This window comes from Phalacrocorax carbo, chromosome 9 (genome assembly GCF_963921805.1).
Source record: "Phalacrocorax carbo chromosome 9, bPhaCar2.1, whole genome shotgun sequence".
Taxonomy (NCBI): domain Eukaryota; kingdom Metazoa; phylum Chordata; class Aves; order Suliformes; family Phalacrocoracidae; genus Phalacrocorax; species Phalacrocorax carbo.
In genome coordinates this window covers 34,947,345-34,975,314 of record NC_087521.1, presented here as the reverse complement: position 1 = coordinate 34,975,314, position 27,970 = coordinate 34,947,345, and the positions used below count along the sequence as shown (strand labels likewise).

The window sequence follows — 27,970 nt, the reverse complement described above, 5'->3', positions numbered from 1 at the left end:
TCCCCTCCAAAACCAACAATCTGAAAAATTGAAAGGATGCCCAGAGGGATCTTCTGGTGACATCACCAGTGGAGTGCTCCCAAAGATGTTACAGGGCATCTCTTGGAACACTACATAGATTAATTAATTACTAAAATGCAACTTCCAGAAACTGAGATATGACACGAGAGGTGACTAACAAGCCTTTGGCCTTACACATCTGTGCTTGGAATGTTCAGATACCAATGATCTTAACATTATTTTGATGGTTTGGACATTTCAGATCTCATTTTGGCTCCTTGCAGGAAAAGAACATTGCTTGTTTGTCAAAGGTTTATCTTTGAACAAGACAGGTGTTAAGACTATATACCACTAAGTTAGTGCACTCCATGTTTCACACCGGCACTGGCTGGCTCCACTGCCTACACAATAGTTCACTCCCAGGCTTTTACCTGAAGTAAATCAATTATTTATTGCATCCAGGAAAACCAAGTGCAGAACAGAAGATACAAAATAGCATATATGAACCACTCCACTGTCCCCAGGGACGAGGGCTCTTCCCCTGACCCAAGGGCTTCAAAACCAGGTTAGGCTTAACTGTCTTTGTCTGGCAATCACCATTTTAACGCTTTATCAGCATGACAAGCTACAAACTCAGGTATAAAGATCTTCACGTTGTCTCTGATTTGGTGCACACAGACATGAGAGCCAGGTATGACCAGAGCAACTTTTGAAAGCCAGCTGGCTCTCAGGAGCTTGACTGCTGAGAAATGAGAAATAAAAATGCCCTGAAACCCAGATATGTTTGAACAGAATTGCTTTCACAAGAGTCACTACTGGGTCCATGAGAAAATTCTTAGCTAACCCACCAGTCCTGCCTTGGATTTTCATACATCATTTTCTTACATTACAAATTTTGTATACAGATTTTGCTGCCAGACCACAAACCCATTCCACACACATGTATTTAAAGCCTGGGACAAAGGGCTCCTTGGAAAACCTTGCTGTGTGACCCTCCTGACTGTAAATTATTTTTAATATCTCTGGGAGGGTATTTATTACTGCATTAGGGGTATAAGTGTGTTATGTCATATAACATAAGCATTATTATCTCTCTCAGAAAAAAGCCAACCAAAACACCATAACCCCAAGCATCCACCATGGAAGCACAAAATTACCACTCAAATTCGTATTGATTGTTGCTGTCAATGCTCACAGTAAGCAATTATTTTCTTAATACTCTAAACCTAGACACTATATATATACACACTACAATACTATATATCCTAGACATCCTTCTATATTGAGTAGAGACTTCCCATGCTCCAACTTTTGTCCATTGTCTCCTCCCTTTCTGCTACACAGGTCTAAGAGTCTGGTTCCATCTTTTCTACACCCTCCCATCAGGTATTTGTAGACAGCCACTCCTGGCCCAATCACTTATCTAAAAGCCCAATTAAAATTCTGGTTAAATCATACCTTCTTCATCACCCTCTCTCACTAATGAAATACATCTTCCAAACTCTATTTCAGCCCATGCCTGCAGCTATTTTTCTTCACGCTGGACAGGTCTCCAATCTATAAACTGACAAAAATATCCAGAAGGTAAAGCCTTGACATCGATACATTCCTTTTTATATGCCAAAAGGACACTTTCTTGCAGAGCAACTTCTGTTACTCTTTCCTACAAAATACATCACAACCAAGCTGATCTACATGCTCTAGCACATTACAATTTGACATGCTGGGCAGCAGCTCAATTTAAAAAAAAAAAACCAACAGTCGACCCTAACAGGTAGTCAGCTAATAAATGTCATATTTGTCATTTAATGCTGCAAGATGCCCAGGGTAATAAGGAATGTCACAGGACCTTCTCAGGTTTGGAGTTTCCCCCACCCCAGCCTTTTTCCTACACCTCAGATTTCACACTTGCATACTAGACCTCTTTATTTCTGCCACAACAGACCCTAAGCTCTAGCCTCATATTTTACAGACTCCTTGGCATTGCCAGCTGTTATTTGCGTTTTAGATTCCATGCAATACCACACTGATTTCTACCACATGAAGACACACAAACTCCAGAGAATTCCTTTGAACAACGAGGACTGTTATTGTCATTGCTATTTTTTTATTTATCAGTCTCATGTCGATGCTTCCATAAAGATATAATCCTCAGCTTTGAAGTCTGCAATACCTTTCATGTGAATAGGCAAAATCTATCATGGGGAAAAAAATACACAAATTTCACAATCTATACCAAAGAGTACAAGTGTTGCACATAATCTCTAAGGGGACCAGAGCTGAAAAAGACACTGAACAGAAGAAACAACTTACCTGTTCCTTCACGCAGTGGCTGTAAGGTTTATTAAAATGACGTTTGCAGCTACAGTGGCTGGCTCTTCTCATGTTGCCTCAATTCTTATCCCATTTCTCATCTTAGCCAGCAACATCTGCATTGTTTTAATTCTCCATTATGCTCAACAATGTAATTTTTGTACATCTGCTCTCATATTCTGGGTTTTAATAAACTGGTCTTCTCTTTGATCCTCTCATCATCTGTTTCTTCATTCCCTGAACCTACCCTGAGTCCTGCAATACCAAGCAATGGGCTTCTACAACCCTTCTCAGGCAGGTTTCATTAAAACCTCCAGCTGTGGAACTAATGTTACTAATGTAGAACTGAAATCTAAAACCTTCACACCTGGAGATCTTGCACTGGCCCTACTGGGAATGCCACCAAACTCAAACCACTTAAGGAATTTGTACACAATCATACTTCTGACCGAAAACATGATCTCTAGAAGTCTCCACATCCATATATTATCCTCTAGAATGATGCCAAAAATCACTGTTCGTGCCTGGCCCCTTCACAACATAGTTCTGCACGTGTCTAAGCACAGACTGCAGAAAAGCCTTAATACCATCCTGAAAAACAAAATTCCTCAGTAAAAATTTATGTATTTTTCCCTACTAATTAATTGCCAGAGTTACTGGCACAGGAAACCAGAAACACTGCAAAAAGAGGTCTACTAAAATGCCCTAACCATAGGCAGCAGGCTGGCTTTTAAAAGTCAGACAGCCGGAATCTTCCCCCCCACAAGCCATCTTTTGTGCTAGTTAGACTACAATAAAAACTCACTGCAATATCCCTAAAACCTATTTGCATGGAACATTAGATAAGAGGGCCATGACAAGAGCAACACGCGGACAAATCTAATTGCTTTAAGTCTGAATTTTCCGTGAGATCCCACAAGATCATACACTACAGCTACCTTCAGCTTTCCTTCTGCACAGCTGTCGGTCAGCTACCTAAGCAGCAGAGCTAAGGGCACATCTGCAAGGCCCGAACAGTCCCAAGAGCTAGATGTACTACTGCTGCCAGAATATTTGACATTACATTCATGGTTTAAAAAAAAGCAAGCATTGATCATTTTCTGCTTTTAGAAAGTCCTGTTTTCTCTGCATCCAGAATTGACTACCCAAAATCTCTGCAGGGCACCTGGGAACCCCTTGAAGACTCCCCTGCACCCACAAAGGCCACAGACAGACACAAAAACCACACTAATACCAAGAAGGGACACCATACTGCACTCCAACCCAGCAAACTCAAGCACACCTCTCTCTCACGCCACAAGCGAAGGCTCACATCTGTCTCCATGTTGTAGCCACAGCCTGCGGGGATGTAGATTCTGGAACCCACAGGCCCACTTTTCAGGAAGGGGCCTTCCCTTCAGCTTTTCCCTCCCACCCCACCTGCACTAAGCAAACCACAGCAGATCTAAGACCACCAGAGACAAATGGAAATAAAAGGCTGGCACTGCAGGAGCCTGGGAAAGCACTCCACGCTTACCGGGTGCTTTCCAGCACCACATTTATCCCAGGAACAGCATCCCAGATGATAAAGACTTGGCCGATTTGGAAACAATTCGCTATAGACCAGAAAAAGCCTAATTCCACCCCTTTTTCAGTCAGAAACGCGACGCCCGCTTTACAAAGGAACTAGGGGAAGACGGAGCCGCCTGCGGCGCGAGACGTAACCCCTTCCCGCCACGCCGCCTCAGCCAATCAGCGCAAAGAGCGCCGCCGCTGGCTTTTCATTTTTTAAAAAGCCCGCCTCTCCTTCGTTATCCGCCAATCAGAATGCTCCTCTCATGAAGCCCTTTGGATGCTTTCCACGCCTCCGGAGCGCGGCAGCTTCCCATTGGGCGAAGGGCGGGGACAGTTCAAACCGGCGGCGGCCGGGGAGCAGCGCCATGGTGAAGCCGGTGAGGGCCGGGGCCGGGGCTGGGGCTGGGATCGGGGCCGGGACCCCCGGGGCGGCGTCCACGCCGGCTCAGCCGCGGGGCAGGGCGGACGCCGGCCCCCAGTGAGTTCCTCATTCTCTCCCGTCGCAGCCCTGCGCGACCCAGACGGGCGACTTTGACTCCTCTGAGGACGAGGCCGCCGAGGAGGACCCGAGGCCGCTCCCGATCTCCTGGTGAGACGCGCCCCGGGGCGGGGGCTGTGTCTTTTCCCTCAGAAACTACCCGGGCGTTTGCATTAAATCCCGCTCTGGCAAATCGGGAGGGTTTTTCCTGAAGGAAGCCGGAGCCGGGCTCTGGTGAGCTGCCAGAGCGAGGGCTGAGGCTGCGGTGAGCCTAACCCTGAAAAGGGATTTCAGGTGCCTCTGCAAAGGGATTAAGCTGGCGCTGGCGAGCTGTCAGCGGGTGTGGGGCCAGGTGCGGGTGTGGAGGCGGTTTCCAGTCGCGGTCGGTCGTGCCACCCCGAGCGCCTTGGTAGATTTTTGTCTGGCAAATATCGTGGGGATTTGTCAACACTTTCCACCTCTTGGGCAGGGGTATGTGATGTTCACTGCCAAGCGTGTGACTCCCTTGCCTAATGTTGTGGAAATAACACCAGAATACTTCCATTTTACTCTTAAATTCTAGGTAGGTAGCTCTTGTCATGATCCCAGGGAAAATGAATGTCTTGCAGTAAGTTATCTCTATTCAAATAATCAAAATGTTCTGATCTGATTTTTTTTAATTTATTTTTTATTTTCTGATAGGTTGTCTTTGTCGCCTGCCTACTCTTCTGAGTTCCTCGGATTATGTTCCCTTCCAGGTAAGAAACATTCACTGAAATTTGCAGTCATGTTTGAAGCTGAAGAGAGGTAATATATTGTACCCCAAAATTCCGTGTTCCATTTACTTGGTGGGGTGACTTGTTTTGTAACCTACCACTGGAATAATTGTTTGAGAAATACCAAGGCTGATCGAGAGAATGTCTTAATGCAGGATCGTGTGGCAGAGTGGTAAGAGAATAGTGGCCATCCTCCACCATCATTTAAGATAGCTGGCTTTTAACCCAGGCTCACTATTTATAACAAGCAACAACATAAGTGAAACAAGGATGCTTTGATAAATAATCCCTTTGAAAGATATACTGGGCTCAAATTATACTCACTCGCTGTGCTGACAGTCCTGTACCGCTCTCCTTTATCGTCTAGGTTGCACTACCATATAAAAATAAACATATAAGCTTTCACTGTATTTGTAATTACCAAAACTGCAGCCACAGTGAATCCCCCGTTGTCACAAAAGAGATAGAACTGCTGGTGGTGACAATGTGCACTTCCCCTACTTCATTTAAAGCAGTTACTCAACTTTCATTTACAACTCGGAGAAATACAAGCTTGGGACTAACACCACAATAAAGAACTAGAAAAAAAGTGTTGAATAGTGTTTGAAATTAAGGTACCTTGAAGTGTGTGATGGCCAGTGCTGATGAAAATCCCACTAACACTTGAACACCAGTTAACATATATGCCAAAAAGGTCATTACATTTTTCAGCTACCTGAGGTGTTCATGTAGTAGCTTTTTAATCTTCAGGGCTAGCCCTGCCGATACAGCCCTTGGTCTTCAGGACTCTGCTGTCATGCTTTCAAAAGGTGTTTCAGGATATGAACAGTCCTGGGTGTTGTCAGGGCAGGCATAATGATTGTGTGCCTGTGGGGTTCTGGTTGAAGGAGGGGAGACAGAGAGAGGACACGGTGCAAATATTTTGAGCAATTAGATCTCATAAACCAAACAATAGCTGTGAATATTGCAGTGCAGCAATATTCCGTAGGCTTGCAGAAATGCCTTGGTAGCATGATCTGAGGCAAAAATGGAAGTGGTGATATGCTGAAGATTGAACAGTAAGGAGGATTTTTAATATGATTTGTGCTGAGTATTACAGAACAGGGAACTTACTTTTCTACCAGTCAGCTGGACAACTCTTAAGTGATCTCTGTCCAGCCCTTTTATTTATTGGTGGGTTTTGTTTTGTATTTTGTGGGGTTTTTGGTGTTTTTGATTATTTTTTTTTAAGCTGTACCCTGATTTAAAATACCCAAATCTTCTCATCTGGAAAATGTATAGGAGCTTAAAAACTTGGGCAGTTTATTTTTTAATCCTATTACATTACAGTATTAAGCAGACAATAATGTATAAACTGTCTTCTGCACTAGTGATCTATTTGTGAAAAGAACTGTGTTTATTTTGGCTGTCTGCTTTGGTTTTGGTGGGAGGTTGTCTGTGCTCTATTCTTCAGCTGTAGCAGCCATTCCATAAATGTCACTTACCTGGAGTGGTAATGTCATTCCTAATTTGTTTTAGGTTGCAGGTTTAAGGATGTTAGAAGAAATCTTCAAAAAGATATAGGTGAGTCGTCTGGCCAGTGTATAAGTGCCTCTCATTTCCATTAACAAGCAAGAACAATGTGCAGGTAAACTGAAAGTGTAAGTTACTGCAGGGCTAGAGGCTTACCTTGTCTTAGCCTGGAGACTGCTGGAGTTGCTGTTTATCTAATTTGGGCATAAAGAGCCAGATGCTGGGTATCTAAATCATGGTTTGACTTTGAGAGATGGTGATGTTTTATTCTGATATTTATTCTGATGGTGGACCGTGTCCAGAGAAGGGCAGCGGGGCTGGGGCAGGGTCTGGAGCACAAGTGTGCTGGGGGGCGGCTGAGGGGGCTGGGGGGGTTTAGCCTGGAGAAGGGGAGGCTGAGGGGAGCCCTTCTCGCTCTCTGCAGCTGCCTGAGAGGGGCTGGAGTGAGGGGGGGTTGGTCTCTGCTCCCAAGTCACCAGTGACAGGACGAGAGGAAACAGCCTCAAGCTGCATCAGGGGAGGTTTAGATGGATATTAGGAAAAATGTCTTCACTGAAGGAGTGGTCAGGCATTGGAAGAGGCTGCCCAAAGAGGTGGGGGAGTCACCATCCCTGGGGGTGTTCAAAATATCTGTAGATGTGGCACTTGAGGAGATAGTTTAGGAGGCCTGGGGGTGTTGGGTTGGGGGTTGGACTTGATGATCCTAGAGGTCTTTTCCAACCTTAATGATTCTATGATCATACTTCCATAATGGCTGCTATAGTTGTCTAACATGCCATGATGTTAGAACACATAGCAGTTCTTTATAAAGACTTGCTGGGGCTGTGTCTGACAGCGATCTCTAGCTGAGTTTTGGTAACACTGGGCTTGGAGACACAGCAAATATCTTAGCACAGTCACCATTATGAGTACTAGCTATCACCTTCATGTGTGCAGTGCCGCTTTCTCTGTGGTTTCTCTACCAAATATTGGAAAAGGAGTCAGGGTATTTCCAGGCTGGAGCTATCTTTCACATATCTTTCACAGTTACTATGAGCTCTGCTAAGTTCTGTGTAGGAGACGGCATCTTCAAAGCAGCTAGGACCAAGAAGAATTACAAACTTGTAATCTCCTTTTCCCAGAGAAAAGTGAGATTGGGATAGAAAAGCTGAAATCATGTAAAGATTTGTGCCTAGTATTCATCTGCAAACACTAGTAGAGCAGAGACTGATAGCAAAACCCCACAGTGTTTGGACACAGTCACAGATGGAGATGGGACAGAATCATGCTTAAGCTGTCAGCCGTTAGCAGACCGTTCTGAGCGCTGACATGCGTTCTGGTGAGGCTCGTCTCAAGCCTCACTCTGAACCGAGAAAATTCCTTTCGTGGGTCACCTGAAGGCAAATGTGGGAGAGACTCAGTAGAAGTAAATGCTGTTCAAAGCAATATTGCTAACTACTATTGTCTTAACCTCAAAATTAAACAAGAGAATCAGTACCAAGTAGCTTATCTGTTTATCCTCAAGCTTGATAAGATTTTGTTTATTTGCAAGTGTCTTAATCTCTTGGCAGAAGAACTAAAGACCTATGGGACCCAGGACATATTTGTGCTTTGTACCAGAGGAGAGCTGTTAAAATACCGAGTACCAAACCTTCTAGACTCCTACCAACAGCATGGCATCTGTGTGCATCACTATCCTATTCCTGATGGGGACGCCCCCGACATTGACAAGTGCTGCAGAATTCTGGAAGAGCTCAGAAGCTGCCTGGAAAGTAACCGGAAAACAATCATACAGTAGGTTCTGGTTGCTTCCCTTTCACCCCACGTTCCTGTAAAAGACACCAGCTTCCCTCTAGATGCATGACCAGCTGAAACAGAATCCTGTCAAATGACAGTTGCATTCTTTAGTGTTAGTTGGAGCTGTGAAAAGCTGCTTGTTTCTCCTCATGCACCCTTTTGGAACTAACATGTCCTTTGTAAGATTTGAATCTCCTATTTCCCCTTACTCTGTCCAGCAAGCACTTCAAAGTGTGTGTTGAATGGCACCATATGACTCCTTGCTGCTAGCCTAATTGGGTATCAGGTATACAACATGAGTTGTAAGCTAAAGCAGCTGTTGTCGGAGGATAACACAGCCCAGGGCTGTTGATCAGGGACTTGGTGGGCTCCAGTAGTGCAAAATTCACTCTTAAATTGCATGAAACTGGTTTAAAGTCATTTCTTTAGACACTCGTAGCTAAGCTCAGAGTAGAGGGGAAGAGCTTTCCAAGTTTCATGTTCCCTGGATGATCCTGCTGACAGCTCCCTGCACAGGCATCCATGGACCCCTTGGGATTCCTGCCAATGCAGAACCCTGCTGCTGTCGTTAGCTCACAACCACCATCAAAGCCTTCCTCTGGAGCAGGATTTAAAGAAAATCAAGATTGCCCATCTTCATGCTGTTTCTGGCCTCCTGTGCCTTTGGGACTCTTACCATGAATGATGGGGAACTTTAAAATTGCAGTTTCTGTAAAAAGATGCTACTTAAGGAGGGTCTGAAGAATAAATGGGAGCTAGCTTTGTCGGTATTTCTACAGAAATTCTTTATTCTACCACTCTTCCTCTTGATTATATTAAGGCGAGAATTGTGTCTACATTTATGTACTGGGGGGGCTCTGGCGTTGCAGTGTCTTACAGCTTGTTACAACCAAATGTTTTCTTCTCTTTCAGCTGTTACGGTGGCCTTGGACGCTCATGTCTCAGTAAGCAGTTGTCTTCCCCCTCACGATGCCTGACTAACTAACCCATCTTGCAAACCCATTCGCATCAGACAGCACTGGCCACAGGAGCCAAATTCTGCTTGAAGCTTAACTGTGGTTACAGTGCAAACTGCTGCGGGAGGTAGCAGGCTAGTTGATGGTTTTGAGCATGTTTCTTGGGAAAGGTGTTGTCAAATGGCAGTAACATTAGCTGCCTGTAGAAACTGTGCTGAGTGACATAAGTATGTCATGGTATAGCTCTGAGTATATAGGTGAGGGGATGGAGGGTCAGGCAGGGTCAGTCTGTCAGCGAGGCTGATCGAAAGTTCTTTCTTACTGACTCTTTCTCTGTTTTCACTGCAAATTTTAGTCTCCTCTGACTGATGGGATTGCACTTTCCCCTCTTCCCTGAACGCCTCCTCAAGAAAAGGAGATGAACCTATTCCTCTGCACCTTTCTTCAGCCCAACGTCCCCCAAATGCTTGCAGGGGCGTTCGTTATTGTGTGCGCCCCAGAAGGAAGGGGTGGTCGTATTGCCAAAAAAGCAAATGTGGTCAGGAGACACAAAGGGGAATTAACTGGGTGTACTGGGATTTTTTTCTTGGAAAGACTTCAGAATTCACCTCCTGAATGGTGTTAGAAATTCAGGGGGGTGAAAAGTGGGAGGCTTTTTGCCTGTTTCCAAAGCCTGCACGCTGGGGCAGGAGCAGCAGGCAGATGGGGCCAGCGCCAACAAATGGTATTCAGCAAAAGATCCAACAGATCTGTGGCCCTGACACAATGCAGCTGAGCTTTGCTAGAGTGGTTTTCATGGAACAGACTGATTACTGTGCAAAAGTGGTTCTGTGTTCAGCAAGAAGTGCCCAGTAGCATACATGCAAATATACCTTTCCCTTACAGTAGCTGCATGTCTACTGCTTCAGCTTTCGGATGCGCTGGCACCTCAGCAAGCAATAGACAGCCTCAGAAACCTGAGGGGATCGGGGGCGATACAGACCATCAAGGTAATGAGGCTACAACAGGTAACACACATGTCAAAACAAGTGTGGAGAGCTCGCGCAGTCCTCTCCACTTCCCTCTCCACTTCACAAAGGGATCCCCCTGGCTTTCTGAAATGTTCCACAGCTGGTGCCCCAGCTGTTCTCTTGGGTTTGAGCTTCTAGCATTCTGCTCTCATGCTGATTCTGCCTTGTTCTGCCTCTACTGAATCCAACTGCTGTTCTCCCTGTCCATTCTTCACCGTCATTAGTAACTTGTTGCTTCCTTCTCCTTATCGCTGCTCATTACTCACTAAACTATTGTCCCTTTTCCTGCTGCTCACGTTCTCCTCACAGCTTAGACATCCACTCAATTTTTTCTGCCTCAGTGTTGCTCCACCTTCCTAACGCAGCTAGCCATGTTCACCTTCCGTAGCTATCACATCGATACACTGGCAGTCTCCTTTTAAGAAGTATCCCCAGCACTAGTGTTAAAGCCTACATGGAGGGAGGCCTCAGCTGCTGAACATAGCGGTTTTTTCTTCTTTTGGTGGGATTTTTAGCTACTCTGTGTGCATATTTCTGTTGATACAAGTCCTAGATGTTATGCTCTTAAAACAGTTCTACGTAGTGGAAAGAGGAGCTGACATTTAAAAATTTTATGGTATAGTAGTTTCTGAGGAGAAAAAGAGTTGCCTAAAGACTGTCTCTTTGTTAGCTCTAAGCCTCTCTGGAAGGCAAATCTTGTTTAAACTACCTGTTGAAAATCAGTTTTCCACAAACCAAGGAGGCAGGTGGGGAGCAGCTTGCATCCCTGGCTGAAGAGGCGGGGAAGGATACTCACAGATGTTATGCTTAGAAGCCCTCAGAACCACTTGGGGTGAATGATCTGCCCTTTAGCCTCTGCTGACCAACATTTTTTATCTCATTTTGAACACTTGCATATTAATACTCCACATGATGTGTGAGTTCACCTAAGAACCCTTACTACAAACTTTTGTACGCCATCATACTAGCTAAAGGCTGTGTTCTGCACCATGGGCTCGTTATGGAGAGAGCAATACTCTGGGTGACCCAAGTAAAGGAGCTTTGAATTCTGACATGAAACCCCCACCTATGAAGACCGCGTGTCCCGGTTCTGGCTGGGAGAGAGTTAATTTTCCTCCTAGTCAGTGGTACAGGGCTGTGTTCTGGATTTAGGATGAGAATAATGTTGATAACACACTGATGTTTTCTTTGTTGCAAAGTAGCGCTTACACTAGTCAAGGACTTTTCAGCTTCTCACACTGCCCTACCAACATTATTCTCACCCTAAATCCAACCCACAGCCCTGTACCAGCGACTAGGAGGAAAATTAACTCTCTCCCAGCCAAAACCAGAACACTGTGTTTTGCATTATCTTGAGCTTACGTGTGCCCTTACGAGCCAAGATCTGTGTGATCTGTGTCTGATGGAGAAAAATTCCAGAGGACTTGGAGTAAGCACAAGAACAAATAAACGGACTAGAGGGTGCAGTTTTCATCCGGGGGTATGAAACAGCTTTCTAAGATGGGCAATGCCTCTTCTGGAAGTACCGAGCACTCATTACAAATCCGATTGTGCTTTTTCAGCAGTACAATTACCTTCACGACTTTCGAGAGAACCTAGCTGCACACCTGGCAACAAAGGACACTATATTAAGATCGGTATCGCGGTAACTAATCCCGCCGTGGTGTATCTTTGCGTCTACGTGGCCGCGGCAACACCTGGACAAGACACCTCACTCCTGACCTTTACAGTTTCTGCTACTGCCTGTGTGACACAGCTGCTCGCTTCCAAATCCGTGTGTAAAATGGTGGGGTGGGGGAAAGAAATCCTACAGGGCACGCAGCATCTTCCTCTGTTTGCAAGCCTTTAATACTCACTGCCTTAAAAAGACATGGAAATGTATTTGTGTTCATTACTGTCCTGCTGGCGGGCCTGCACGCCTAACGAGCTTGTCTGCAGCGTAATAATGACTTACACACCGACCGCTTCATGTTTGCCATCACTTGGTGCTGACAGCGTGCACCTCCGCTGCCACCGAACTGGTACGCTGATGTTTGCGTGTTGACATCCTACAGGCTGCTTCAGCAAACTTACCAGGCTGTCAAGGCAGCGACTGAATTCCCTCTCTACTTCGTCTCTGTTCTATGTAGGGTGAGAATTGGGACAGACAATTGGACGCGGAGGTGGGAGCTGCGAGGTAACAGAGTAGTCTGTAGCTTCCCTCAGCTAAGTGCAGGCTTCCAGTGCTGACAGGCTGGCTTCTGCTCCAGTGTGTAGGGGAAGGAAAAGGGGGAGGGGTGAGGGATAGCCCCTCTACTGCCTTTGTAAGAGAGTCATGCTGGGGTGATATAGCTAGATAGAAACTACAGCACTGGAGCTCTTTCAAAAAAAAAGCTGCAGCTGTATCTTTAAACCAAAGGACAATCGAGCATGAAAATTTTCCTGCTGGAGTGCTTCCCCCTTACGACCTAGTGAGAACTCACTCAAAACTGCCACTCTGTGTTCAGAGATACTTAGGAACGAGACCCCCTCGTTCTGAGAGAAGGAGGTTTTGTACCGAAGATCCATGACAAACCACACGGGTTTTTATATGAATACGGTAGGAAGAGACACTACGCTGTAGCTGCGTGGGTGAGCTTCTGGCACAGCACTTCTGTGTGCTAACGCTAGGGAAAGTAAATAAACAATCAGCTGTGGGCTGGAGGGAATCTCACAGAAACGTGCCTGTACCGGTCCATGTCCCTCCTGTTTAACTATATCCGCTCACAAAGACCAGAGAAGATGAACAGACTCCTGAAGAAAACATTTAAACTAGTTCTCTCCTGTTCTGAGGAAGCGATTAGCATCCACGGCGGTGCCCAGGTGTCCTCCGGCGCTGTGTGAGGTGAGTTTTGGCTCTGGGAAGGAAGCCGGTGTCACCGACGCTGTGCCTTTCATCGTCAGACAAACCAACAGAGTCGAGAACTGTTGCCTCTGGGCTGAAGTTGCTGTGCAGTTGCTGGCAGCTGCATGTCACCGTCCTGCCTGTTCTCCTGCCTCCTTGTCGCCTCCTCTTCCCTGCAGTTAATTCTGAAGTGCTTTCTTCCCCGAGTGCTTCAAGAAACCAGCTGGGCACCTGTCCAGTACCAGCACCAGCAGGGCTGTGCTGCTGCCCTGCTCCAAGGGTCACCCTGCCATGCTCCCCAGTGCTGCAAGCCTACACTTCCCCTGGGCCTACAGCGACACAGTTGGGTTTTGGTGTATTTCGTTAAAGTTTTGCTAGTTTTCAAGTCCGAAGTTGTGATGTGAGGCTCTATCACAGCACCGGTGGTTTTCAGTTGAACTCGCTGCTTTGCTAACTTTACAATTTATAACCTTCTCTTAACATGTTTGAACTCGGACACGAACGCACGTTTAAAGGTGATTTCTACAGATGATATTTGTTTAGCTCTTACTACCCTTCCCTTCCCCCCCTCCTAAGGCAGGCAACAGGAACTCTTCCAGAAGTTTCCACAGCATGGGGTCACTTACAGAGGATACTTTGCTCCGAACATGTATTGTTCTGTCCCTGATGCTTCTCCCCAACACTCAGACAGAAATCACAAAACCAAAAGGAGTGTCTGTCCCTCCTTCAGCGCTGAATCCTTGCAGCTGAAGGTATTCGGATATTAAATACATCAGATGGATTTTTACAATGACTTGGCAGGAAACTTGCTGACAGCAAGATAGAAACGGTCTTTATTTTCTCCATAATCTTTCGCCTCCTGGAACTCCCAAAATCACTTAATACCACGTTCACAGTTTGGATGCGGAATGACCGGTACGCGAGCTGGGCATCACGCGTGCTCCACATGCATTGGCTGCTTTCACGAGGAATACTCCGGTAAAACGCGGGTGTGAGGCTCACACCACTGGGTACAGACACAGGGTTCACACCGCCCAGCAGCTGGGCGGGTGCTGGTAGATGCCAACCTCTTTTTTTTTTTAAATAAAAGTGCTGAAACCAGTTTCTAAACAGCTTTCTCTGAAGGACTCTTGTCGGTGGTCATCACTCTTCAGCACGCCGGGTTCTTGTAGGACTTTTTAACTCCTAACTTGTACTTCTGACCTTTCTCTGCAATGTTTTGACAGTTTAAAGACCTTTGACGTGAGATTAAATTCTGCAGTCCTCATGTATTTAACCACAGTGGGCAGGGCAGGCTCCACATAAGCATTTTGCTCCTGCGGTTAGTGGAGGATTCAAGCCCACCAGCAGAACGGCACTGGCGAGCCACGGCGCTGCGCCTACCCCCGAACGCCTCTGTTCAGGAATGCTCACGGGTGCTTTTACATTAAAAATTTTACTTTACATGTAAAGCCTGTCATCGACAGGACCACGCAACGTTGTGCTAAATATCCCTGGGTAAAGCCTCCACAGCCAGAGGGGGTGTTCAGAAGAGGCTCTCAGGTAGACTCGGTAAATCCTGCACTGCTTATTCTGGTGGGTAATTTGGCTTAAATCAGCCCCAGTACCGGGGAATGAGGGATTTCCTTAGAAGGCCAAGGAGAGCTAGGGGCTGTGAACCAGTAAGTCTCATTTCCATAACAAATTAATAAATATACAAACATAACAAAAGGGTTAATTAGTTTTGCTTACCCAGGCTGAAGTCGTATCTTACAGCAGTCTCTGCCAGAGCCAAGGAGCAGGAAAATAAAAGCGATCCAACAGGAACAATGTTCCCAAGTTTCCAAAAAGCTTTTCAAAAATTCTTTTGCTAAAACCTCAAAATTATTATTGCATGAGGAAGAAAAATTCTCTTGTCGATTAACAACTGACCGAAAGGGATCGCAGAACAGGAATACAGTTTGTGGCGAGGAGGGGCTCCGCAGAGCTCCAGAGGGGTGCGGGCTGGAACCCGCGCCTGCGCAGAGCAAACAAGGGCACCAGAGAAAGCCTGCAACCGCTGCAAGCGTCTTGGGACAGCCAGGGAAGGGGGAAACGCAATCTCGTAATGCCAAATGCTTGAGCAACGATGGCACGTGAAATTAGGCGTCAGTGAATGCAAAGAGGAAACACACAAGAAAAACCATTTTATATACATAGTAGTAAGCTGTCAGGTATCTATTTTAGGAAAGTCAAAGTTATCGCAGCCTCAATTGTCATACCTCCAGTACTTTATAAAAAGAGAAGAATTCAGAAGTGGAGAGCAGGAAACCGCCGCTCTGAATCCCCTGGGCACCCAGATCTGTGTGATGACAATAGTCCTGGCCTCCTCCAGCTTAGAAAAGGAAAATTTGCGGAGGAGAAAGGATAATCGCAATGCTATGGCAGGACTTGCTCTGAGCAAAGAGCTCCTAGAAAAACTCAGATGGAAGACGGTTTACAGTGTGTGGAGAAGGGCTGGCCACGCAGGAGGAATACAGGAACGTCAGGGTATGCAGAGATGTGATGAGGAAGGCCAAGGCCCGCTTGGAACTCAGTCTGACAAGGGGTGTCCAGGATAACAAGAAGGGCCTCTTCAAATACATCAGCAGTAGAAGACTGAAGAAAGTGGGGGCCCGCTGCCGACGAGGTGGGGGCCCTGGTGAGGCAGGATGCAGAGAAGGCAGTTACGGAATGCCGCCTTTGCTTCCGTCTGCACTGCTACGGCTGGCCCCAGTCGCCCCAGCCCCCAGAGGGGAGAGACACTCTGGAGGAAGGAGGACTGCCCCTTGGTTGAGGAGGATGGGGTCAGAGATCACAAGAAATAAGAGCTCAGGGGCACCACATGAGAACTCTTAAAGTAGTTGGTTTTTTTTTTACATACCGAGTAATTCCCTTGCAGAACTCACTGTCTTGGGGCATCTTCCACACTAGGCCATACACGCACTCAAAACACAACTGAATTAATGGAAGAAAAGCTACTCGAGGGCTGTTTACGATGCCATACTTCTAGCTCGGGACATCTGTGGCAGGTAGGATTCTAAATACAGTCTCTCATGCCTCAGGCAGAGAAACTCAGTGCCTGCCCTATTCCATATCCTTTCCCCTCCGTCACTGCCACTGGAGTACCTGGATTTCTGGTCGAGCTCAGTGCAGCCAATTCGTATGATTTTTATTGCACGCAACACCCGAGAGACCCAAAGTGAACAAATAACACAGTTTATACAAAAACATTTTACTAGAACTGGGAAATTATTCGTTATTCTCCAGCACAGGTAAATGAAAAAGATTCCTAATTATGACTCCTAAATCAAGCAACTGTTGCAGTAACAATTTACAGTGCAATATTGTAGTTTATCCGAAACACCTTCCCCCTTCCCCTTCTACTATTTATCTGCAGACTCACAGGGAAAAAAAAAAGCAGGAAGTCAGAGCTTCCCTTTTCCAGCCATAAGTTCATTCAGTGTTCTATTTTTCAAAGGTAATGCAACTATCCATCATAAAACAAACAGGTGAATACAGCACGTATCTGCTCAATTTAAAACAAAACAAGGCACCAGGTAAAAATAAGTGTTTCTGAATTTGTGATTTTTTTTTTATTATTTATTGCACTAAGGAACAGCAGGGCAGTTTCACAATCTCACTTTCTGCTTTGAAAAGGTCTGCAATATTACTCTTAAACTCAAGAGTATTTTCATCATTGGACTTGATAAATGTCATAGGTTTGTCCATTTGTTAAAAAGACAGCACAGGCATTTAAAAAAAAGTCATTTCAAATCACGTCTTCGTGGACAATTCAACTTCTCCTACCACAATGACATATGCTTGAGATGAAAGCAAGGCTAACGTTCAGTGAAAATACAGCGGTCTCTGAACCATGCACATACAGGGAAAGGTTAGCCAGATAGAAAAAACAAAATAAAAAAGAACTCCTATTTTTGCCACTGTGTCCGTGAATTCGTCTCTTAAGACCAGCGTCACCTACAGGTAACACACAGAGCACCTCCAGTCCTTCCCACGCGCTCGGCAGCTACAGCTGATCTACAGTTAGAGTGGGATACGCAAGTCCAAGCGAGCCACTACAAAGCCCAGCCTAAAGAAAATCCCTAGTGTACTAAGGCTAGTCAGTAACCAATCCCTACGTGAAGATTATGGCTGTTCCTTGTGGAGTGCAACGTCAAAACTTTTCACAACCCAGTAATCTTTATATTAATTTACCTGTAATTCTTTAATTTTAGTGTCCCAGCAAGATATATGAAAACAGTCTTTCCACAAGTACAAAATGTGGAAATATTTTAAAAATAGGGGAGTCATTGTTTTCTAATGTAAATACGATCATCAGATTCCGTATTTAATCTTGGTAAGAGGTTCCCGTTGTAAGGAATCCATGTTTTGTGGCTTTTGCATGCACTTAGCTGGAACAAAGCTTGCTGAATGTCTTCTTAAGAGCTCACCAGAACATAAATCATGCTGGAAAATAAAACAAAAACATTAAGATGCAGCATTTTGATTAGCAATATACATTTAATTATAGGGTCATATATTCTAAGGGATGAATCCGTGTGAGGTACGTGGGTCACAACTGAAGATGTTACGCAAAGTCACAAACACATCAGGAGGGTGTTACAAAGCACGACGTGAACTGATGCAAGAGCCGGTTGTCACCGCATTGAGTGACACCGTAACAGGGAGCCCTGTGTAAACGTGACGCCCGTGTCAACAGCCCAAACGGCTCCAGCTGCAGTGGAGGCAGCGCAGCGTGCCGAGAGGAAGCGGGACCACCCGCCGGCTCCCGCATCACACCAGCCGGTGCGGACGGGAGCCCCGAGCGGCGACGTGGCTTTGGGCTTGAAGGAAGAACTGGGAGGAGGAACCCGGCGGTGGCACTGGCTTTTGTGCATCCCGCCCTTGTCACTCGTGGAATGATGCCTCTACCTCTGACTTCAACAAAAATCACATTTACATCAAAATACCTACTTTAAAATTACGACTCTTCCAGCTTCTTGCAGAAAATACCAGGGGGGTTATTATATTATGCTCAAAGGAAGAAAAGCTTGGAGCTTTCGAGTCTCCAGTCATGGTATAGAGATTGAAATTAGTAATTCTGACCTAATGAAGACTTGCGTTTTAAAACAGAATAAATTGTGATTGTGGGGATTCTTTTTCAGGCAAGTTGGCACTATTTATATTCCTACGTAAAAAATTTCTCTTGTGTGCTGAGCACAACCACAAAAAATTCAGACTGAAGATGAGATGGGAGACAGAAGGGAAAAAATTAAAAACTTACCCATATAGATAGTAAAAAAATGATAGAAGGTAGAATGCTAATTTGCACCATCCTTCTTTCTGGCAATAGGCTAAAATATCTGCATTCATGATGGTCGTAGGATCGTACAGACCAGGGCCGCTCATCACCGGTCTACTCATGTACCTGCAAGTGACATACAGTTAGTTTTGTGGTGACGGCGACGGGAAAGTTGGTTCCTGCCCCCACCCAAGTGATACCAGGAGGGAGACCAGGAGTCACGCCCCTGACAGCAAAGCCCACTGCCTGCATGCAGGAGACGGCCAACTGCAAGAGCAATACGAAGCTCCAAGCTGTGGAAGAGCTTTCACAGATGGTGCCATGACATGTTGCCTCAGCTTAAACCAAGCTTAACTCTGGTATACCAGAAGGAAATAGGACAGAAAATGGGATTCTTTATGGAAGGGTTGGAAAAGCTGGAGGGGAGACCAGCGCATAACCTTATGTGACCTACAGCCCCTGCTCATTAATACAGCGCATGCTGGCTACCATGCTGAAGGAATACTCACATGGGTCAATACAAAACAATCCTGAAATCATAGCTTAACACAGGTTACTGGCAAAAACAGCCCTACCTCCACCCCTGATTCCTCCTCATGCCAGGACTAGCACAGCCACAGCCATGCACTGGAAGCTGTTTTGCAGGGTTACGTTTCAGCCAGACGGGCTCCCTCCTGCAGCTCCCCGCACAGGACTAATACCAGCATGAGGAGAGGTGGTGCCTGTGTCTTAGCAGTAGGAGGAAAGCAGGATTGCCGCTTCTCCTGGCAATCCACACTGTGAATCTGCAGTATCAGTAGGCCTCTGACATGTCGGCTACCTTTAGCACGCACAGACCCCCATACACAACTCACTTCTTGCGTAGCACAAGAGAATAACAAACGAAAATGACAGAGAAAGCAAAGTGCTGGTTCTTATTTTACAGCTATGAAATAAACTTTCTCCGTGTCATATCAGAAAGCATCTTCATTTGCCGAAAGACAGAGAACACTTAACGAGAAGCACTGCAACAGTTACCAGGAGTACAGTATTACCTCCAAATATGATAAGCCAACAAAGGCATATTGAGACCCAGCGTAAGCCACTCTGCTGCACAGAGAAACATAACACAGAAGAATGCATGGATGAGGTACTCTGGAAGTACAAGCTGGAAAAGAAAAATACAGGTTAGAGGTTTCATTTACTCAGAGCAAAGTGTGTGGTGTTTAACCTATTTTGGAGGTAAGTTATCGCTTAAAAATATTATTAAAAACAACACTAACATGAGCAAGACTGCAGGAAGTGAAAACAGCAACCAGCAGCACGTGCCTTGCTGTTTTCACATGACATTCATGAATCAAGAAGAAGAATTTATAAAATTAAATGCTCGGAACATTAATTTAATAGAAGCAATAAAAAAAACCAAAAAACCCCAAAAACTAAGTGCACTGTTAACAGATTCCACGCTTTATACGTGACTTTCATAACAGAAGAGATCATTGAGATATTTCTGCTCATGCAACAGAGAAATATCAGACAGAAACATGCTCCATACAGTGGTTTATAGGCAAAGAGATGTTTTGTGTTTTCGTTTTACAGCTTTGTTTCAGTACTCACACGTACATAATTTTTCAAATTCGAACTATTGCCAAAATGTGAGATCCCAGACGGAGCTTTACCAAACCAAACCAGCAGCAGGGCCGTCACGCACACGGGTCTGCACGGAGACGAGCGCCGTGCTGCCGGCAGTGCAGGAGGGCACCACAGCGGCTCTGCACAAACACTTCAGGGCATATTAGCCAGCTTCGTTTTCCTTCACAAGTACCTAATACGCATGCTTGAGAGCATCATGCTTTCCAGCAGAAGCCCACAGAGCTAATTATCAGTTTACTATGAGACCACAGAAAGCGTGAAATGCCAGGTAGTATTAGTGTGATTAATAGGAATCATATGGAGAGATACATAGATTAAACACATGCAAAGAGCCAGCAAAATCTCACACCCACCACAAGAATAAGATTTTCTAAAACAAGTCACCCAAAGCAGTATCGTTTACTCCTTTATCACACGATTCAGAAAGAAGCAAGTCTGTAAGCTTTTCACTTCTCAACTCGGGACCACTAGAACATCTCCTCATGAAAGACACCCCGTTTCTACCTAAAGACGCGAAGTGTCGATGTACCGGTGCTCATGTGTGCGCGCACGCGTACACGCACCAACATTCTGCCCCTCTTTTTTTGTGTGATATGACTAACGTTGCATAGGGCGACTACAATGAAGTCTCAGTGTTTTCTAATTTTTTTCATTCTCTCTAAGCAGATGCTTCTCTTAAAACATGAGAATATCTTCCCAGAAACCGAAAAAACTACCAGCAGGCATTCTCCCCACTTACTTTGCTACAACATTGCGCTTCTCTAAATGAAGAATATCAGACAAAGCGAACTTGCATCGACATCAACAAAAGTAAGCTGTCATACATGAGATGTTTCGAAGTAAATATTTTTGTCCAGACCCTTCTTTGTGTACTTACCATTTACAACTTGCCAATGATTTAGAGCAGAACAACCACCACCACCCCACCCAAAGCACGATGCATTTGGCAGCCTGCCAAGTCAGATTTACCAGGTCTGAAAATCTGTAGTTTATTTAACTACACATCTCAAAACACATTTTTCTTTATCTTTTTTATTACGCCCTACTCCCACACCAGAATACCTCTCTCTCTCACTTCTACCACATTTTATCGTCCCTGGTCGTCCTAATGGAAAATGAACTACTACATATTCTACCGTGGTATTTATCACAGAAGCAAGGGAGGAAGAAATGTCGTTGCTGAGAAGAGATACTACTATAACAGGAGCAGGGAAGAGAAGGCATCAGTGTACTAAGCAGTTACTATTTTGGGTTAATCTCTCTGCGGAGGTGTCTCAATTTCTTCCAGGATTTTTGATTCTTTGTACAGGAAAACAACACTTCAGTGTGTTTGTCCAGCATCATTCACCAGATCCCTTCAAGAGTTTGGATGTTAACTTCACTTTTAGTGGCCAATCTACTTTCACAAGAATATCACAGCAAATATTAAGTTCTTTAATATTTCTCCAATTCACAAAGCTATCGTATCAATAAACATTACATGCACATGGGTTAACAGAAGGTTAATATTTGCGTTAAACATGCGCCTCATAATACTTCAAAGGTTGCAATAAGATCATAATGCATAAATGTAATGAGAATTTGCCTTCCCCCATACTGTAGCAGAAATGACTGTAAAACAGACCAAGCAAGGGAAACTGTTAGATGCGCAGCTATCCCAGGATCAAACCCCACTCCGAGATGCAATCCTCTGCCTATCACCTCCTCTCCGTCCCACCTGCTCTCGCTGCCAACATACATGCTGTACGGCTAACATGCATTTCCCCCCCGCCAGCTACTGTAAATTCATTTTTCATTTGTGTAATTTACTTAACTCTTCAAAAACCCCATAAAGTTACAGTCCAGGCCACACCGCTGTGCTGCCCTACGTCCTACCTCAGCCTGGGCACACCAAGCCAAAGTAAAAACCATGAGAAATGCACAAAACCCCCTGCCATATCAAACTATATGCGCTTTAACAAGTGTCACTTTTGTTATTGGCCTGTTACAGATGGAAGCAAATAATTTGTCTCAAAGGCTTTTCACAAACCAAGGAGTGTCAGAGTTGCATCCAAGAGGACACCAAGATACACCCCTGATCCTGGAACATGAAACGAAGAAGTGAAGATAACGCCTGTCACGTTATGCGCGCCCAAATCCTCAAACAAGATCAGAATTTACTTGGTCGTGCTTGAGAAACAGCCAGTCTCCTACAGTCTCAGGGTTCAATAAATCTTGCTTGAAAAGTACTATTTATTTCTATCTGAAGTTAGTTCAGCTTATCGATAGGACATGTATAACAGGCATGTAACAGTTTTCCCCACTTCACTGGGTAAAGCAAGCGAAGTTTTGCACAAAATATGGAAGTCCGCAAAGTTGTTATCGACCTCAACAAACAAATAACGAGCAGATGAACAGGCACACTAAACAAAATGGCTTAATAGTTACAAATGTTCCTAACAAAAATGAAAGGAAAGTGGCATTAAAAACATTAAACTGAAAAGCAGTACACACCTTTAATGCAATTTTGACTCTTTTAATCTTTTTGACCTTTTCAACTGTCTTTGTGCCGAGAATGTAGAAAGCAGATTGAAAGAATGTTAGTATGACAGCTGACAAGATCACCAGCAGATTAATAACAGTCAGAATATTCAACTTGAAAGTAAAGAATCAGACAAAGAATCTTCCCTAGAACTTCTATTGAACAGCTAGGTTCTGTCCACCCATATGCAATTCTATTGCATCGTTTGAGTATGTCAAGATAACATCAAGACCAACCACTTTTATGTAAATTTATTTAAAAAAAAAACAACCAATAAAACATTAGCGTGCTACTTACAGGATTGAGTGTATTACATTGGTCTATGGGATTCTTGTAATCCGTCTTCAGTTCATCAAATGCTATAATCTAGGAAAAAGAAAATTGAAACAGTTGTGATTCTGCAGCCCAGGAGCAACAACGTATTTTCTCCATGAAGAGTAACGTTTTGGTACAGAGCCATAACATTCAAGTGCTGCCACCATATTCAGGAGCAGGATTTCTCCCGAGTACATTCTTTCTAATGTCATAAACCCCCAGGTAAGACACGATTGAGGTAGGTTACACAAACAAGAAAGCAGAAGATGCTTCAGGCATTCACAGACCCCTGCCCACACACTGCCCTTTTACCTCCCCACCAGCAACGAGTTTCCAGCGTCCCTTCCCGCAGTTTTTAGCCCCGCTCCCTGCGTGCAGACCCCAAACCTCAGAAGCCAACCCCTTCGTTGCCAGCAGGAACCTGACACGGGGTTTGTTAATCAAGAAAAAGCAATAACAATCTTAAACGTTTCATCTCATTGTCAAAGTAAATGGTGACCCCGCATACATGTCCGAAAGGTGCATCTGTAAAACCCCACGTACGCTCGACCTTTTCATGCCACAACAACCAAAGATGCAGCACCAAATACAACAGCCACTTCTCCAGAACAAACGTCGTGCCAGACAGACCAACTCGTCATCAGTACAAGATTCACTTATGTTCATATAAGCCCCAATATCCTTAGGGGAAAGGGCTTATGTTACATGGAACAGGTTTTGTTGAGGATAACTAGCAAGGTTGAAATAGTGCCAAGAACAACATCCTCCTCGCCTCCTCTCCTGGAGCAACACCTTGCAGCTGATCCAAGGTAGGTTCCCATCACTGCCTGTGACAGGATCAAGATGGAAAACTCTCCAAAAAAAAAAAAATTAAAAAAAAAACTAGAAAATTAAATCTTAATATAAAAGCATGAAAAGAACGCAACACTTAACTCATTATTTCTGTTAAATAAGCAGCTAAACCGACTTCAGACTAAAAAAATCCTCAACTGCTGCTTGTAAAAGCCTGCGCTCCTTTAAAACAGCGGTTAATAAAATGGATGGATCCCGGATCCCCGCCGGAAAATCCATTTTACCCACAGCCGAACACGGCCGGCTTCCCACCGGTGTGCGGGCGGGGACCGGCCGCGACGACGGCCCGGGGGAGCCGGGGGATGCCCGGGGGACCGGGCCACCCCTTCGGGGGTTCCTCAGGGGAGACTCCCCCGCACCTGCCCAGGGCGCCCCGGCCGAGCGGGCCGGCCCCGGCTGCCGCTTCGCGCTCGGTTTCGGCGGCGCCTGAGCCGGGCTCCTGCCGCCGCCGCTCCTCATCAGCGCTCCACCGGCGGCGGGACGGGCTGCGGGACCGGCACAAAGAGCGGGAAAACGGGGCCGCCCCTCCCGGCGGGCGGGCTGGCGGACAGACAGACACCTCCCCAGGCCGGGCCCCGCGGCCTTGCGCCGGCTCCGCGGGAGAATGGGCCGTGGCCTCCAGCCGGGGAGCGGCTGCCCCACGGGAAAGGGCCGCAGCGGCAGGGACCCGTCCCCGATCCCCGTCCCTGTCCCGGCCATCGTGCCCTCAGGCCGGGCGGCGGGAGGGGAGGGCGGGACGGCCGCCCCTCAGGCCGGGCGGCGGGAAGGGAGGGCGCTAACGGCCGTCCCCGCGCACTCACATGCCAGATGGCGAAGAAGATGAGGGCGGCGGTGAGCAGCAGCGCCAGCATGTAGCAGAAGGCGGCGAACGTGAAGGCCATGGCGGCGGGGCCGGGCGAGGCGCGGCGGGGCCGGGAGCGATCATTCACCGCCGGGACGGGCCCGGACCCGCCCCCGCTGCCCCGCCCCGCCCCGCCCCGCCCGAGGGCGCCCCCTGCCGGGGCCCGCCGGCACCGCCGCCGGCGCGCGGGGGCGCCATCTTCTCGCGGGAGTGGGGTGGGGTGGTTTTTTCCCTCCCCCCACCGTGGTACGTCCGACCGAACAGGCGGGAAAGGCCGGGGGGGCCGCGGGGAGCCAGGAAGGGGGCGTGCGAACACGCGTCTGCAACCCCACGTAACCGAAGACCAAGGAAACGGGGGTAAAATTCAACTTGAAAATGGAATTTGACCTAAACCAAGATGTTTTTCAGGTTAAACTGCGGGAGGCGGGCGGGCGATGGCGATAAATGTAGTTGGAGGGGGTTGCCGGGTGAATATGGGCTATGTCTGGAGAAAAGGGACACGGCAAATTTCCCTTGGGAAGAAATAGCGGCGAAGGGTGAGCTGCGCGTGCCCCGCAGGAGCCGGGTGACGAGTTTATACAGTCCCAAATCGATGCAGTTCGGGGCTTGCTCAAAAGAAACAAACAGTTTGAGGAGAACATCACATATTTTCCTTCTGCAGGGCCATATAAAAGTCGGTTTTTTCAAATTCAACAAAAAAAAATATTCAGTTTTACACAGTGATACCTTGCAATAAAGGAAAGTCTGGGTGGCACTGCCGCATTTGTTTCCTCCAGGCGAGCAGCATAAATAATGATTTCCATAAAACTAACAGCTGCCAAATAGTACACGATGTTTTTCGGTGATATCTGCCGGAAAGCTTTACACGCAATTAATTGGGTGTCACAATGAGAGATGAGCAGAAGCTTTATTTCCTTCACCAAAATAAGAGGGGAAACTGTAGCAAATGAGCTATCTTTAGGAAACCAGTTGTTGTGAACATAAAGTTGATCTTTCAGTATAAAATCACTCATCTCGTCAATAAACTACTCCCATAAAACCAACCCCGGTGTCATTACGACCGATGAAACTCCAACGTGAAACCCAGAAAACAGCTTTAAAAATTAACCTTTGCATGTAAATTAAAAGGTAGGGAGACAAAAGAATGGGTGAGCGTGGGGCAGGTGCTGCGGGACCCTTCCGTCCCCTTCCAAGGGGGCCAGAGAAGACGACCACCGGGCGATAAGAACCGCGGGGCCCACGGTGGTTTCCTTCCGTCTCGGAGTGAGTTAGGAAGAGAGCAACCACCGCGTTCACGTTTTGCGGAGGGAATGGCGTACAGTGGGGTACGGCCCTCGGGCGACGCGGGGGTCACTTGCGCCAGCGGCTGGTACCGCCAGTTGAGGCGGATGCGGCTCTTTGAGCCCCTGGCCGTGCCTTGCGGCCACCTCCCGACCACTCCTCGTCCCTCGCTCCTGGGGAGTGGGTTAGAAACAACAGGGGACCAAGTCTGCCCCTGCAATCGCTTACTTTTCTACACAACTTATTTGATGCTTCATTAGGCTTTATTTATTAGCTCACTGTTTATTTCTCACTTCAAGTAGCCTCGAGCCACACAGGCGCGCTTACTCCCAAGGCCATTTGACTGGACTTTGCTGGAAGACCCGACCTTCAGTGCTTAGACTCCCTGGGTCAGGCTTATCCAAAGCCATCCAGGAGGGGCATTTCCATCAGAAAAGCTGTGGGAGGTAAAGAAACAGAGCATGTGTGCAGAGATGCTGTTATACCTTGGGACTGGGGAATGCTGGTTTTCGAGCACAGTATGGAAAGCAGCGGTTTGATCCATTCAAGGTAGATACTTAAAAAGGCACCCAGATACCGTGACCATCACTGGCCGCTGCTTTCCCTGTAATGCCTGGAGCTTCTCTGGTGAGAAAGCCCTGGGGAATTACACGTGCTTTGGCACTAAGTCTGCTAATATTGTTCTTGCCAGAGATCTGGCTCCCCACAAGACCCGCTATAAGCCACCAGGCTCACCTATACACAAGAATTTGTACTTCAAGACACGTAAATACGCACTAAGGACTCTACCCAGGATCATGCCAAGCCGCTGTTCACGTAGCGCCTGGGCTGGCCCCCACAATGCCGTCCACGGTACCACGGCTGTTTGGATACACAAGTCATCGCAGCGGTAAGATCTCCTTCGCAGCGCTCCAGCTGTAACTCACGCTGATGGGTTTGGGTTGGGGTGTATGATCCCTGTGAGCTGAAACATGGGGAAAGAAAAGGGAAACAATCTGTTCAACACCCGAATAAGCAACGGTGTTGCTATGTTGCTAATTATATTCTGTTCTTGTACGACAGAATGCTGCGCAACAGGGATGTGTGGTACCAGAAATAAAAAGGTGTGTCAGCCACATACTTGCATTTAAAATTACTACTGGTTTCTGCCTCAAGGAATGCGACGTTTTATTACCTCTGATGCTTGCATACCATTCAGCTGCAATTATCTTGTCCGGAAAAGCGGAAGGCAGCTGTAATCGTGTACAACAAAGATTTGTTCATTGAAGGATTTCTTGTATTGTAGACTGTCTTTTTAAGATAACACAAAAGGAGATCAAAAGCGAATTCTGTAGAAAAGGCTCTAATCAATTCGCATTTCATTCATTTATTTGGGATCTCAAATCAAACAACAACTGAGTATCTTCTCAGAATCTTCTCCGATTAAACTTTGTAAACAATGTAAGGAAGACACGGCGGAGGCCTGGAGACAGCCTATGGCTTCTAATGCACTTTCAGCCTGGACTCAGTTTAATCCTGATTGGAATCCCAAGGGAAAATGTCAGTGTCTGTTCACTTCATCCTAAATCCCTCTCAAGTATTTGTCCTTATCGGAAAACAGTCATATAATCACCTATAATTCAGCGTGTCACAGTCTGTTCGTAATGGAAGATTTAGCTGAAGAGAGATGACTCTGGCAGGTCACGGCAACAGTGCTTCAGCAGAGAGCTGTGAGGGAAGATTACAGAGCAATTTCTCTGAATTATCATGGTAGAAATGCACGGGTTAACCACATTCTTCAGCATTAAAAATAATATCCCTGGAAAAACAGTCATTTCGGTTATAGCTATCGGGGAAGAATCTAATACTATTGAACTCAGTAATAAAAATCCTGCTGACTTCAATAAACACTTTGCCTACTGGGTTTTCAGGAGAGGAAAATCTGAATATTTATCTATAATTTAGAAGAGACTCTCCAAGTGCCTCTACAGTAGCCTAGCAGAGGTCACCTTTCTGCACACCTTTTAAAT

The 27,970-nt window shown here is 46.1% G+C and overlaps 2 protein-coding genes and 1 long non-coding RNA gene across 5 annotated transcripts; 2 read left to right on the top strand and 1 right to left on the bottom strand.

Annotated features, from left to right (window-relative positions):
* Positions 1–4,194: 4,194 nt before the first annotated feature.
* Positions 4,195–14,319, top strand: CDKN3 (cyclin dependent kinase inhibitor 3). 3 transcript variants are annotated; one of them, XM_064461112.1, is made up of 8 exons: positions 4,195–4,244; positions 4,374–4,456; positions 5,027–5,082; positions 6,619–6,663; positions 8,163–8,385; positions 9,301–9,332; positions 10,230–10,333; positions 11,917–14,319. In XM_064461112.1, the coding sequence occupies exons 1-8, from the start codon at positions 4,233–4,235 to the stop codon at positions 12,001–12,003; spliced, it is 642 nt and encodes a 213-aa protein (XP_064317182.1). In that variant the 5' UTR covers positions 4,195–4,232; the 3' UTR covers positions 12,004–14,319. The 3 variants fall into 3 exon arrangements, with proteins under 3 accessions (XP_064317182.1, XP_064317183.1, XP_064317181.1); XM_064461113.1 differs by having other exon boundaries at positions 11,920–12,223; XM_064461111.1 differs by having other exon boundaries at positions 10,230–10,351; positions 11,917–12,223.
* A 2,114-nt stretch (positions 14,320–16,433) lies between these two features.
* Positions 16,434–24,803, bottom strand: CNIH1 (cornichon family member 1). Its single transcript, XM_064461114.1, has 5 exons — positions 24,640–24,803; positions 22,970–23,038; positions 19,554–19,666; positions 18,502–18,645; positions 16,434–17,684 (listed from the first exon to the last, which is right to left on the bottom strand). Exons 1-5 carry the CDS (start codon positions 24,718–24,720, stop codon positions 17,657–17,659), a joined length of 435 nt encoding a protein of 144 aa, XP_064317184.1. The 5' UTR covers positions 24,721–24,803; the 3' UTR covers positions 16,434–17,656.
* A 124-nt stretch (positions 24,804–24,927) lies between these two features.
* LOC135315067 (uncharacterized) lies at positions 24,928–27,198 on the top strand. The gene is made up of 3 exons (XR_010374519.1): positions 24,928–25,037; positions 26,264–26,510; positions 26,653–27,198. It is a non-coding gene; the product is annotated as an uncharacterized LOC135315067 (long non-coding RNA).
* The last annotated feature ends 772 nt before the right edge of the window (positions 27,199–27,970 follow it).

Coding starts and splice junctions, on each gene's coding strand:
- CDKN3 (XM_064461111.1), top strand. Junction 9,333..10,229: donor CCTTGGACGCTCATGTCTCA/GTAAGCAGTTGT, acceptor TTTCCCTTACAG/TAGCTGCATGTCTACTGCTT. Junction 10,352..11,916: donor AGGTAATGAGGCTACAACAG/GTAACACACATG, acceptor GTGCTTTTTCAG/CAGTACAATTACCTTCACGA.
- CNIH1 (XM_064461114.1), bottom strand. CDS start 24,720: ATGGCCTTCACGTTCGCCGCCTTCTGCTACATGCTGGCGCTGCTGCTC. Junction 23,039..24,639: donor TCTTCTTCGCCATCTGGCAT/GTGAGTGCGCGG, acceptor TCTTTTTCCTAG/ATTATAGCATTTGATGAACT. Junction 17,685..18,501: donor TTTTTTTACTATCTATATGG/GTAAGTTTTTAA, acceptor TTTATTTTCCAG/CATGATTTATGTTCTGGTGA.